This window comes from Microtus ochrogaster, linkage group LG2, assembly GCF_000317375.1.
Source record: "Microtus ochrogaster isolate Prairie Vole_2 linkage group LG2, MicOch1.0, whole genome shotgun sequence".
NCBI lineage: Eukaryota > Metazoa > Chordata > Mammalia > Rodentia > Cricetidae > Microtus > Microtus ochrogaster.
In genome coordinates this window covers 36,882,353-36,897,669 of record NC_022028.1, presented here as the reverse complement: position 1 = coordinate 36,897,669, position 15,317 = coordinate 36,882,353, and the positions used below count along the sequence as shown (strand labels likewise).

General features: G+C 36.6%; 1 protein-coding gene across 1 annotated transcript in view; it reads right to left on the bottom strand.

The window, feature by feature from the left end:
* Ctnna3 (catenin alpha 3) overlaps positions 1–15,317 on the bottom strand; it is a 1,290,503-nt gene that overhangs the window by 461,550 nt on the left and 813,636 nt on the right. Inside the window, exon 10 of the mRNA XM_013351193.2 lies at positions 12,074–12,166. Coding sequence (XP_013206647.2) covers positions 12,074–12,166 — 93 coding nt within the window. The remainder of the gene's footprint in view (positions 1–12,073; positions 12,167–15,317) is intronic.

Below are 15,317 nucleotides of genomic sequence, written 5' to 3'. Positions count from 1 at the left end.
CCTGAGACTACAGAGCATGGGGACCTAAGGAAAAACAAAAAAATACTGGTCTAAAAGAAGAAGAAAATAAAAAAAACAGTGATAAAATGACTCCTAATAATACCATGCTTTACTCACAGATTGGTGTCTATTCAACTGTCATCAGAGAAGAAGAAATATAGAGACTCATAGACAGACATTACACAGAGGATGAGACACACTGGAACACTCAGCCACAAGGGGGGGTTTCTCCAACAAATCCTTCCTCTCAGAACTCAGGGAACCCCACAGAAAAGGAGGCAGAAGGAGTGTAAGAGCCAGAGGGGAAGGAGGACACCAAAAACCACAAAGGCCTCTAAATCAACATGAGCAAAGCTCGTACAAACTGACAAAGACTAAAGCAGCACGCACAGGGTCTGCACAGATCTGTACCACATACTCTGCAGTTTTATTAGGGTTTCCGGTGTAGTGCTTTTAGGGGTGGCCAAGGGTCTCTGATTCTTGTGCCTTCTATTGGGTTCCTTTACTTCTGTTGCTTTGTCTTATCCAGCTTCAGTGTGACAATTTTTGTTTTATATTATTATATTTTATTTTGATATATTTAAAATAAATGACGAACCACTAGTATAAAGGCAAACAATTGAATTCTCATTAAAACCATTTGGGAGAGGGAAAAAAAAGTGCAGGATATATCAGCCCCATGATGTACATGATGAACATAAGAGAACCCACAAGTTTTTTGTGCTTTTATTTGGTTACAATTATTTGTGAGGAAAGAGGGAGTATATTTTGTCTTCTAGGTTTAGAGTTTTGTTGTTTTATTGTTTTTGTGTGGCTTTTGGAAAAAAAATTTTAAGTTGGGTAGATAGAGAGGAGGAGAGAATCTGGAAAGACTTGGGGAGAGAAAAATATGAACAATACATATAAAAAGATTACTTTAAATAATAAAATACAATAAAAAATAAATAATTAGAACCATTCAAGGAATTCCATATATCAAACATACACACAAAACCCATACACACATGCATGTATGCACACATGCACACATACAGGCATGTACACACAAAAATGCACACAAATGACTGTATATTTAATTTGAAACATGAGTTTTAATCCCTCAAAAATCAGAATATCATATTTTCTTAGTATATAGCATAACTCATATGAGGTCTGTTTCCATCAGCTTGAGTTCACTGGATAAATGTTCACTTGTTCATACTTTAAAATTCAGTGCTGCACCTTGCAATGGCCTAAATCTCTGTCTGTGGTGGTAAAGCACAGCCTGCCCTGGATTCTAACAGAATATCTTGAGATCCTTTTTCCATGGGTGGTAGTGGCATGTGCGCTTAATCCCTGCACTTGGGAGGCAGAGGCAGGTGGATCTCTGTGAGTTTGAGGTCAGTCTCATCTACAAAGTATGTTCTAGGACAGCTAGGACTATACAGAGAGACTGTCTCAATTATAATAATAATAGTAAAATAGATTCATTTTCTCTCCTGCATGAGTTGTCTTAATTATCTTGTTCTTGCTCCTTTTAGCTTTAGATCTTTTCTAATTTCAACATACATTTATGGTTCCTGTACCTCTTTTAGAACAGTTACCAGATCTAACTTTGGCCTCGTAAGTTCTTATAGCATTGTCATATCATCAGCCTTGGAAATTCACTGTGTGTGTGTGTGTGTGTGTGTGTGTGTGTGTGCGCGCGCGCGTGTGTGTGTGTGTGTACAAGTGTGTGTATGTGTTTTATGTTCTATAGTGACTCATTTTATTTCCAAGTTCTTCTAACAGAACTATCATCTTCCAACATCCATTCTCATATGATTTAAAACTATTTCAATTACTATTTAGTTTGCATAGTCTATTTTCATTTTTTCTATATTATAAAGTTTTACTCTTCCATCCCTGACCCAGATTCTGATTTCACCACACAACATTCAGTAATATCTCATCTGATGTGGTCTCACTGTTTCCCTACTGAGAAGCCACATTTCCCAGAGAAATTCACAGAAAGCACAACGGTAGAGTCACGGTTCCACACATGTATTGACTTGGCCAAATCTGTTAAACCAAATCTTCACGCGTCATTGAGGGCACTGCTCTACTTTCTCCACTGCCTATGTCTTCACAGTCCTTCTCAGTTTGGTTTGCTGTCTTATGGTGCTTGGATGTATGTGGAAATGATTTTGCTTATCATATGGACTGAGCTTGAAGATAATAAGATGACTCAGTGTGTATCAACTAGATACACACTAGACAACTAGAGTCTAATCCCTAGAACCTTTGAGAGAGGGATAATATCAATTCCATAAAATTATCCTTCAATTTCTATACATGTACCATGGCATGTGCACATGCCTTTCTACTACAGATACAGACTCATTTAAATTTAGTAATAATTATGATGATGATGCATATTTTAAAATTACAAACACTGAAATGAGCATGGATATGTTTTAAATTTATTATTGATGGTAATTTTTCCAATGTGTCAAACCCTACAACTGTGACAATTTCATATAACAAAAACTTGTACCTAAAATGTCAAGAGTTCTCAGGTTGAAAAATAATGTGGCTCATGTTTGTCCCTTGCTCTTATAAATTTCCATCTCTTCTACTTAGAATTTTGCTTTTTATTTTCTCAAATGTCTCTTACTTATCTTTTAAGAGCTATAGAAAATGTCACTTTTCTGTGAATCTCCCAACAAAAATCATTCTATAATTCCTATGCCATTTTATTCTCTCTCTCCCTGGAACACTATTTTGCTATTTTGTGCTTAAAATATTTTCTCTCCCTATGATGATAAACTTCCTATGATAAACTTTTCCTATATGTCTGGAATGTTGTTTACATTGGCCAGCACAGGGGTACAAACATATTAGTATCACACTATTGTTTCTTACAGTAATATTATTGCTGTGTCTATATTTAATTTTACAATTCAAAGAAGGGTGCATTCTCTCATTTGTATTTGTTTTACAGTTTGGTCTTGGCCTCAATGTCAAATCCTAATGTAGGGTGTTTCTTTTTGAGTCATCAACACATTTTTCCCCACTTGAGCTTTTCAGTGCACAATTTCTGTTTTGTCTCCCAGGCTACATTTCCTCAGACATTAAGATTTACCCTTCAGAGCTTCTAGAGGGGGTAAACCCTCAGTCCTTTCTCTCTGATCTAGCTTATTCCAACGTCATGGATGCTCCCAGAAGTCTGATATGTATTTGCTGAAAGTAGTGTTTCTCAGAGCAGAGGAGAGTTCTCACTGCAGTCAGGCGACGATACAGAGAGATAGCAGCATGGAGACAGACATTTATATCCAAACTCAGCAAGGTAGCATCCTCCTAACTGCAAGCTGGTACTCTTTCTCCACCCAGACTTCATGACATCACTGAAAAAGAGGTACGCTTTGTGTGTAATCTCAAATAATCTTAGTTAACCGTTAATTATTTATTGTAACTAATTAACCATTTAATTACAAGCAACTTTAAACTTGTTTCTTTCTTATCCTTCTTATAGCCTCAAGTGACTATGTCCAAAATCTCAGATTTTGTTGAATTTTCTGAAGAGAAAATATATTGTGAATGCCCCATGAGTGCTTTCATGGGTCCAACATGGAACTACTGGAGAATGAACTTATTTCACATTGATTATTATGAACCTGATGTTTAGGCACAAGCAAAACTTCTATCATCAGCTTTCAAAGATGAATACAAATTTATTTGCTCCCCAATGAACAAAATTTAGAAAACCGAGCACTTATACTTCTCAGATGTTATAATATTTGATCACAATCAAATAGAAAAAAATTGTTTCCATCATATTAGTCCAATGCCCTTACCAAAGCATGTGCTATACTGAACCATATATCACAACCTAATCAGAATTAGTTCCTCTTGCAGTGACACTATCCTGTTCACTCAGAGGTAGATGACAGCAATCACTTCCACGGCTGACATGCCAGTGCACAATGTGCCAGAATGCAACTTCTATATCTTTGGTTAGAAAATAGAGTTTTTATAGACCCCAGAGTAGGAAGGGAAATGGGAAACACTGGTACATTTCAGAATTCACTTCTCGAGCCTGTTTAACAGAACAGTGATGAAAGAAGAAAATAGTACTCTGAACCCTGACCAGTCAGTCAATACACACACACACACTAAGAATCCACCACTTAAGGCTGGCTCTTCAGGTAGAGCCCAGAGCAGCCTAATCTGTCAATCCCTGGAACCTACATGGTGGAAAGAGAATTGATTCCAGAAAGTTTTCCTCCCTCCTCCATACAACAAACAAGAAAACAAACAAAATAAACAAAACATTTATTTTAGCTTCCTACTATTTAACTGATGCTAGTATCAAGACTCATCAACAAGACAGACACAGTCCACACTCTCACAGATCTGACATTTTCAACACATCACGCAGTTCACACCCTCTCTCAAATACACTGCTTCTTTATTCCAAGATTCTACGCATAAAATAAACAACTTTCTTCCCTAGTTACCACAACCAGAAACCTTTTGCAAAGTAGTTTTACATTCCCCAAAAGCTACGTTGAAAACATTGCCTTCCTTAAGTCTGCGCAAATCTCTGGAAATCTATTCGGAGCCTCCTGAAGCTCTGTAGGTATGCTGAGTCATTGGGTAAAATTTCATCAGAAGGACAGATGGAGAAACAATAATGCTCTTCTAGGTGCGATTGAAATTAGACCAAGATTGGAAAACATGATTAGATTTGCAAAATTTAAGTACTTGTGAGCAGCTGCCTGATTGAATCTATTCTCCATAAGGAAAATATCCTAGTTTTTCATTATTTTTTCATAAATTATAGAATCCCATTCATAGAGATAACTCTTAAGATCATTAAAGTGTGAGATCTCTAGCTCCCCCAAAAGGACAGTGTTTTCTCAGATGTCTTTGGTAAGGTACAGTGTGCTTGGCTTTTATTTAATCATGTCAGCAAGAAGCAATAGTTCACCATATCTTAAAAAAATCATTGCTTTTCTGTCTTTCTTTTAAAGTGGAAATCCAGAGTAGCGATCTAGACATGGACAACCCAGCACTTAGTATATAAAATTAATTTCATTTCACAATTTTAGCATCATAACAACTTCAAAGGGATTAAAATCATGCAACTGTTACATTACTAACATAATATAATTGAGTAACCTAAATTGAGAGCTCACTTATATGACTTTTTAAACCTAAGTAGATTTTATAAACAAAGAGGACAGAAAGGAGGAACTTACACCAAGGTGGAATTTTTCTTTTGCAAGCAATGAAGTAGAAATATGAAGGATTATTGGTTATTATTTTTATTCCAAAGATAAAGTGTATTTGATGAATAAGAGAAAGGTAAATAATACACAATTATAATCAAGTTGCTGAATACATTTTGCTATATCAGAAATTTTACTTACATAATTTCACTGTAAACAATGAAAACGCTTTCACCAACTCACAATTAGAATTCAATAAATGGCATACAAAATGTCCTTTTCAATTCTGGAAGTTGCAGAGTTTTAGAGAAGCAATATTTTTACCATCTGCTTCTACAATTAATTGTGCTTAAGACCTTGCCTCCAGTTCTGTCTTCAATTGACTCCCTATTTTAAACATTATTCCCAATTATGAAATATTCTAGAAACTTGAATTCTTTCTCTTTCAGTTTTGTGCTAATATGCAAATAAAAATATCGATATATACATTATAATGTGCATATTCATAATATAATATATAATTATATACATATGGTATATGCATATATACATGTATACTATCATGCATCACAACCTAACCAAAATTATCTCCTCTTACAATGCCAATATCCTGTCCACTCAGAGGTAAATAGCACCAATCATTTCTCATGACTGGCATGTAAACAATGTGCCATATTGGGACTTCTATTACTTTATTAGAAAATGGAGTTTTCATAGCCCCCAGAGAATGAAGAGGTCTGGGAAACACTGGTACATTTCAGCAATATATATATTCCTTCAAGTAAGTTGTTAAAAATAATATTACTGGGGCATGAAAAAAATAGCTCTTTGGTGAAAACAGTGTATTCCACTCTTCTAGAGAGTCAGATAGGTCACTGTCTCCTGTGACTCCAGCTCTAAAGATCTGATACTCTCTCCTGATCTCCTCAGGCACCACACTTGGCTGCGCATCCCCTTCCCCACACATAAACAAATAACTTTAAAAACTAATAAAGGATTTTTCAAAATAGTGAAGAGTTGAAACCTAACGATAATTTGCCCTTTTATGCTTAGACTAGTTCACGTATAATTGTTTCAATATCTACAGTATCTCAGCATTCCAATCATCCAGATCACATTTCCTTCTTCTATCCCCTAGTCCCGAAGGGGATTTCAGAAAAGGGGCACTGGGACCCTCTAGGCTTGTGCATTCTGCATGGTATATGGCTCAAGTAGTCATCTACCTTAGCCAATTGTTATGATGTCTATGACATTGAGACCCTTTGTCTTAAGATAGACTTAAGTCAGAACAACCCTGATACCAGCCTTGTCTCTACACTGATTTGAAACATGCCTCCTGGATCCAGCTCAGAGACTGTAGCTGTGCTCCTCAGGGCCTGTCAGAAACAGTCTTTCACTTTAGGGCCCTTTGAAGATTTGATGACAGTGAACATGTGTCTCTAATGCTTGTGTTCCTTTGGCTGAATATTTTTCTGTTGCATTCATGAGGATTACATACAACTCAGTTTCAAGACATGTCACTATTTCAAATGCTGTCTGTTAAATATGCTGCAAGCGACAAATCTACTCTAAAGCAAGCCACCTGTAACAAAACATTTTACTTCTAGCACTTTAAGCACAATGGGGAACAATGATTTAATATGTTGAGCCAAGGGTGAATTCAACAAGACTTAGCAAACAGGAATAAAGTGTCGTGCTGTCAGAAATACCCACTCACTTCAGAGTCAACTTAGAATGATTTTTTAATAGTTCTGTCTTTTGGATGAAAGACCTCCAAACAAGTGTAAAAGCAACCAACCTTCATGCAAGCTGACTTACTTCTTAAACAGCTTTCAATTTGGTGATGACAGACATTTAGTTTGTCATTATGGAAGTTTTTGTGTTAAAATTTTACTCATACATTTTGCAAACATATATACAAATACATGTTTTCAGAAATATCTGGGAGTTGTGTTAATGTTCAAAAATTAAATGCTTTTGTATTTTAATAGATATTGTCAAAGCACAAAGCTATAAAACTACTACTACTACTAACACACACACACACACACAAACACACACACACAAAACTGAAGTACTCCAAGAATACTAATTCCAAATTCCAGGATGAGTAGTAAAAACAAATATATGCAATATATAATATTTAATTTTAAAAGTCAACTTGAGGAATTTCAGAAATGGCTCAGTAGTTGAGTGAAATTATTGCTCTTACAGAGGACCCAGGTTCTACCCTAAGCACCACATGGCAGCTCACAGCCATCTGTAGCTCTTGCTCCAGGGCCTCTTAACACTTTCCTTTGGTCTCAAGCATGTGTGTGATGTACAGATACATAAGCTTTCAAAATACAAATATGCATAAAACATAAACTATTCTAAAATCAATTTGAAATTCAGAGAAGCTTGGGGATCCTTTCAGAACTTATTTTTTGATTAAAACATGTTAAACCGTATTAACTTTTTAAAAAGTTCTCACAAGCTATTGAAACTCACTTTGAAACAACTATTATCTTGTATTTCTGAGAGTCAGGACTTTCTTCGTGCCTGTCTGTTTACGACTCTAGTTGATGGCATAAACCTGGGAAAGCTGGACTTAACCGTGAGACAGATGAAAATTTCATGAAATAGCCAGATTTATCCAGAGCATCAGACAATTTATACTCTGAGGCTATAATCACATGAGTAAGGTATTCAAGAAGAAGCCACATCTGGCAAAAACATGTCTTTTCATAGAGGTATAATAATGCTAACAGTTGAAGTTTACTCCCTCTTATCCACTACACCTGGGAAGAGCATGAAAATATGTTTCAAGAACAGTTCTGTGTTTTAAAGAAACTGAGATCACAAGACTCTAGTTGTCTTATAGCTTTTTCACAAGGGCTCAGAATTCTCATACAACTCCATTTCTAGACTGTGTTCCAACATCTGTCTATTCCACTCCATCCCTCTTCCAATAGTTTTAATCTGATACCTATGGTTTAATATTTATACTTATTATAGACTTCATAATTAATTATAATTCATAACCTAGACTATAAAGGTTTTGGAAAAGACTAGTTTCAGTTAATACATATTATTTATCCTCTTATAAGTGAACTATTACAGGCTGGGCATGGTGCCAAATATCTGTAATGCCCATCCTTTGGGAGGCAGAAGTACGTAGATCACCACAACTTTGGGGCCAAAATGTTTACAAAGCAAACTCAAGTCCTATCAGCCCTACACAGTATGACCCTGCCTCACAGATAATTCCAGAATTTTACTCAAATTACTAATGAATCATTGACATGGATGAGAAAAAATGTATGAGATTGCTGCTAATTAGTCAATGTCTCAATGTTTCATGGGTAATAAATATATCTACTCTAATCAGCATTTAATTAGTATATTTATAACCCAAACTAACAGCATCTTTATCTTATCAACCAGTAAGATGCATACATCAAGGGAACTTTTACAACTTATGAACAAAAGGCTTTTTAATCTATATAAATCTGTAATGTCTTTGTCTTATGCTAGAAACCTTCCATTCCCTTAAATGTTGAATAAATATTTATTTAATAGCCTTAGATACTGATTTTCCTTTGAGTGTAGGGGATAAATTATTAGACATTTTCTCTCCAAATATATGCAGGGTTTTCCACATAGAAGTTATTCAATGAGTGTTTGCTGAAAAAATAAATCCTTTTACATGTTCACAAACGTCTTACTGAACAAGTGGCTATATCATGAACTAAACCAAGGGAAAAAAGAAGAAAAAATAGTTGAAGGAAGCACAGAGGGATGTGTTATCCATTTGGTATTTTAAACGTTAGGTACTTTCTAAGTTACAAAGTAGAGAGAACTACAGAGATTCAAATATGTAAGCTTACTGTTTAAGGAAAGGGTTGATTGGCCAAATAAATTTTTGGAGGCCATGAGCATGCAAAAGATTGCTTTTAATTAAAAAATTAAAAACAAAGTAATATAAATTCAAAGAATCAATAAAGGATATAAAAATGTGATTAAAGAGATATATGTATAAAAACATACATATTAAGCCGGGCGATGGTGGCGCACGCCTTTAATCCCAGCACTCAGGAGGCAGAGGCAGGTGGATCTCTCTGAGTTCGAGACCAGCCTGGTCTACAGAGCGAGTTCCAGGACAGGCTCCAAAGCCACAGAGAAACCCTGTCTCGAAAAAAAACAAAAAAAAAAAAAAGAAAACATACATATTATATATTTGTATATTACATGTATAAAATATGCTGCTTGAGAGAAAGATTTGATAACATACTACAAAATAAATCTCAAGTATTATAACATTTTTTTAAAAATTATCACATGACTTCTATGACATTTGTGAGTCGTCCTAAAAATTTCGTGAAAGGGGAGAAAGCAAAAACAAATATTTTATTTACATATACACACACGTATATGTAAATGTGTACACATATGTGTGTATAAAATACACAATAGAATTTTACTGAGCAATAAATAAGAAAGGAACTACATTGTTTGCATAAAATGAATGCAACTGGATAATATCACAATAAGGGATTTAAGTCAGATTCAGAAGGACAAACATTACACTTTTTTTTTCCTTTGGGGACTATAAATTCCCTGTTGAGATATAAAATCATGTGTGCATATTATAGAGAAAAGTAATGTGAAACTCTCTAGGGAAATTAAGGAGACCAATAGAACTTGGAAAGGAAGTAAAGGAGAGCATAGAAAACCTTGGGGCAATGAGGTCAAAGAACAATACACACTTACAGGAAAATATCCCTATGAAATACAATACCATGTACAATAGATATACTCTAATTTAAAACAGCAGCAAAGAAGTGATATAGTATCAAAGTCAAGCCTCTGAATATATACCCTTATTACCACAAATCCTTAGACCCTTCACCTCTCACCAGAGAGTTTTCTTAATGCAGTGGACGGTGGCTAATACAGAGACTCAGAATTTGTCAAACTGAGGAGGATAAGTGACTGTGCTTGATTCTAACTGGGACATGCCCTCCCAGCACTGGGGAAACACTGGAGAAGAAGCAGGAGAAGGGCTATAAGAGCCAGCAGCTGGAGAGGCATGCTGGTAAGCCATGTCTCCTGGACTTTAGAGAACTAGCCCACTCAAGAACTCACTCTACCTGTGGGTACCTTCCGAAGGCCTTCATAAGATTAATTCAGTCCATACCACAACACATAAGAGTAGCTTCCCCAGGCACCACTCGTAGCTCAGGAGCAAGTCGCAGATGATGGCTACTGAGAGAGGAAAATTCAGGGTTTTTTTTCTGTGATAGCCCACGGTAGGTTGCTCATGCTTCAGAGGATAAAGTTACACCCATCCACACATGTATGACGCTAACAAGACTCAAGAAAACAGGAGGAGGAAGAAGAGGAGGCCATAATAATGATTTTGGGAACAAGATATAGTAGGAGTCCAAGAAGAGTTGGAGAAGAAATTGATTAGGGTATGGTTATGATCTTAATACATAGCATTCATGTCAGAAAGTACCAAGGAATATTACTTTTAAAAATCTTCCCCCTTTAAAAATGAACAAAAAATCTAGGCATGTAACAAAATTAGAATGTCAAATGCTCGGACTTGGTGGGGGAAAGCACACTCTCCCCCCAAATCAGGAAATTGACAGCTAGATCCACACTTACTGGTCTTTACACTGAAAAGAGACTCCATGAAGTAATAGCATCAAGTGTTGGCCACCAGTTAGATATAAGAACCTGTATAAGCAGTTGAAGTTTGTTCAAGAAGCTCAACAGCTTTAGGGACCTTGCTGCAGTACCCTGTTCCCCACAAGTTCCCATAGAAGACTGCTTATCAGTTGGAAGATCACTGCTTCAGACCAGCTAGCCTTCTCTTAATTCTAAGGAAACAGCCACCTTGGTTCTTCCCTCAGTAGTATTAGCAATGAAATTGTAAGATCAATCAAGCATTTAACAAGTTCTCCTTACACCATTTGTAATCTTTACAGAAGTCTATATGCACACCTTTGTCTGCTTTTTTTAGTGTGTTTAATATTTAATATGTGCCCTTCTGATTCATGAATTCAAAGAAACCATTGATCTAAAATAATTCCCTAAAATTATGCTGTTCATTGGATCTTAAGAAACTACTGAACAGTTACCAAGAAAATAGTTTTGACGAGTCATATCTTCTTTGGTTGCTTGGTTGGGTTGGTATGGGTTCTACTGCATTCGTACACTGTCTTTCTCTCTAGTCCAGGCACGGTGGCCTCACACTTCTGATCCTCAGGTATGAGAGTGTTAATATTATCACTGTTACCACCATGAACTACCATCTAAAATTCTAAAACAACACCCTTACCAAAATAAACACACACCATGGTTTGTATTAGTAAAACTTTGCATAAGGGTTGTCTGTGGCTTCTATTAAAGTTTTATCACCATCCTGTTTTTACTGACAGAACTACTGATTTATAATAAACATCTCTATAAAATTTAATTTTTCTATTAACAAATTTTCTCATCTCTAAAACAGATGCCTTTCACTAAAAATATCCTTTCATCTTATAATATTTTAGGATTTATGGTACAGGGCTATTTTTTCCCCTCAGAAATCTCCAAAATGAGGCTGTTTCTTAAGTAGAGGTTAAAGGGATTTAGCAGCATGAACCGGGTCTTGATTCAAATGTGCCCATTTGCAATGGTTCTTAGCCAGCTTCAGACAGCTGTAGATGTGTAACTCAACAAATCTCTCAGAATCATCTCAAACAGCTAGGGGAATTACTTCCTTGGTAAAAATAGGCCTTGATCTGAGCACTCACTATGCCTGTTTATAACAAGCATTTTAACATATCTCAGTCAGGTATGAAGGATCAAGCATACCCATATAGGACACATTGACTTAGTGACCCTACCTGTGGACACAGGGTTTCCAGGTGATTTGCGGCGATTCTGACGATTTTAATCCCATCTTCATTTGTTGACATGGAACAAGCAAGGTTTGCCACCTTTAATAGAATTCAAAACATTGCCAATTAGTTTGGGCCACTGAGGAAACACAGAAATGTTTGCTATTGTGGATGAAGAAGGGCATGCATGCATTTACCGAAAGTGCAGTGTCAAGCAACACTTTTATAAATATGAGATATCTCCTTCATAAAATCATTCAGAGAAACCATTAAACTAAATAACCAAAGGGAGCCTGCCTGAGGGAATCAACATAAAGAGGAAATGCTGGTGAATGAATCAGTAGCCTCCCAGAGTCTCTTGTTATCAACATCTAACCCATAATAAGACATTCTTTGGGGCCTGGGTAAGGTTTACCCGTGGATCGCATGCTAATAGGTTCTTGGAAGCTCCTTTGATTGTGGTTTATTTTAAGATTGTAATTGTTTTATTATTTCCCAGAGGTCTATTATGCACACTGAAGTTGCATTAAGCATAGCTGTATCTTATTCATGTTTTATTCAACATCAAATATGCTGGGATCCCAAGCTGGACTAACACGAGATAATTAAATATTATTTCCTGTTCTTGCTTTTCTACTGTAACTTAATGAACGTTATCTGACATTCTGGCAGCCAATTTAATTCAAGTATTAGTGACACCCAAATCTATTTTAACCAATGCTTTTGAAGCTTACACTTCCTTCCACTGAAATGAGCATTCTTTTAAATAATTATCATAATTGCCATTTCCAAAGCCTGGTATTTACAGGTTTCTTATCTCACGTCATAGATTTGAGAAAGAGTGTGGAATTAGTTTTCCTACCTAGGAACACCAGTTTATCTAAAATTCTTCTTGCTAGCACCATGGGAGTTTCTAAAGAAAAGCACTTTTTTTTTTAATTTTTCTAAAACTTCAGTGGGGTTGGGGGTGTGTGTGCACATGCATGCAGGAGAGCAAGAACCATGCGTATGCGAGGAAGTCAGAGGACAACTTACTGGGAGTTTGCTTTTCTCCTTCCACTGTGGGGATGTGGGGGCAGGACTCAGTTCTTCAGAATTCATGATAGATGCCTTTACGCTAAGCCATCTCCCCGGGGGACCGAGTATGTTTGTTTTTGAACTACTAAAAATATTTCACTGTCTCTATCTATCTATCATTCATATATATGTACCTCATGTGCTAAAACACAAAATGAATTCAGATTCAGGAGATTCAGGGGTTGTAGGACTAGCAAATAAATAGCAAGTATCTTTGGGTCGCTATTTTAAGACGATGAACTGAAATTTCAGTGGAGATGTCTTGCTTTTTCTGGCAACACGTTTAATACGTGAATGGGAAAACAGCTTCTGGTTTGCTTTTCCATATGACAGAAGAGCAGACATCTATTATTTAGCTATGGAGAAGCATTGTTCGATTTATTAATGTACATGAAAATGGCTTACTTGGAGAGGCCTTTTGTTGGCTTGAAGGTCACAATACCTCAGCCTTCATATCTGACACATAATTAGTGCCCTCGTGAATTATTTGAAAAGGGCAATGGTTTCTGTGCCCCTAATCTCCCAAACCTCATTCCCTGATAGTAAAACTTTTGCAAACTTGAAAACTGATTAAAGTTAAAAATATGTACTATTTGCAGAATTTTCTAGTTAAATTAGAAGGATGCTGACTAATTGAAGCTTCAGTTCACAGAAAATTGATTCTATGCAGACAATCCCTTCCTTCCTATTTTTTCCTGGTGTTGAGGACCATAGGCAGGGTCCTGTGATTGCTAGGAAAATTTCCTACCATTTAGCCCATCCTCCTACATCTCGCTTCTTCTTGCTTTTATTTTATCAAATAAAACTTGAAAACACAGTATGTCAAACTCTGCAGTCCCCAGAAGTACATGGCTATCACAGATGCCTACTCCGTCAGCATCCCCAGTATCTTCATTCTGAGTCTAGTCTTTCGGCCACCTTATCTTGTACAGAGCACCCTCATTATTACCAGCATCTGCCTTTTCTCTTTTTGCCTGTGGCATCTCCTCTCCCTTATTTACATGGGCCTTTTAAAGTATGGACTCAGCTAGGCAGAGGCAGGTGGATCTCTTTGAGTTTGAGGCCAACCTGGTCTACAGAGTGAGTTCCAGGACAGGCTCCAAAGCTACAAAGAAACCCTGTCTCGAAAAAACAAAAATCAATTATAAATAAAATCAAGTGCGGACTCTGTCTTTGGGGCAGCAGGTCTAGCAGACAGACTTGCAGATCTCTGTGAGCCCTCCTCCACCGTGGACCTCTCTCCTTGAGCACCCTTCAAGCCTTCCGTTAGCACACGGAGTTGGTGGGGGTGGGCCACAGGCACACAATATATGGATGCAGCTGCACATGACTTTCTCGCCTCTTCTTCTCTATATCGTTTGTTTTCTTTAAAATAAAAATGTATCCTCTTTCCATTCTTATCCACTTTGAAAGTAGATTGTACCAGCCTTTGTCTTTGGGGACACCAATAAGCTCCCAAATCATGACACAGAAACATATTATTAGTTTTGAAAGCTCGGCCTAGCCTAAGCACATTTCTGGCTACCTCTTTTAACTTAAATTAACGTGTTTCTCTTTATCTACCTTTGACCTCGGGGCTTATTATCCTTCTAACTTCTGTATATCTTACTTCAACCTCTTCTCTACGTCTCCTGCCTGGCGTTGGCTGCCTGTCTTCTTGCCCTGGGCATCTTCTTCTTCTCCTTGACATGGAGTTCTCCTCCTATTTATTCTCTCTGACTGGAAGCCCCTCATATCCAATCGCTCCCTAGTCATTCAGTGCTTTGTTAGATCACTCAGGTTCCTTTGGCAGGCAAGGTCAAGCAAACGCAACACATCCTTTCATAATTAAGCACACAGGCCTATATACTGAGAAAATGAAGCATAAACAAAAGTAACATACCTTTACACAATTAAAATAATATTCTGTAGTAGAAATAAATACAACACATCTTTGCCTAATTAAAACAATATTCTACACAATTGATATCCCTGTCTTGAAATTGGCTGGCCTTTATGCTATTATACAAACATGGATGCAGAACAAGGATCATTATCCAAAAACACTTTATGTTTATATTAGTAGAGTTAACTTTTACAAAACCATAAAATGAACATACAAAACAATTGGAAATTGGATTTATGCCTAGTAAGATGATAGTCATGAGATCATTTTATCCTCATTTTTTCACAG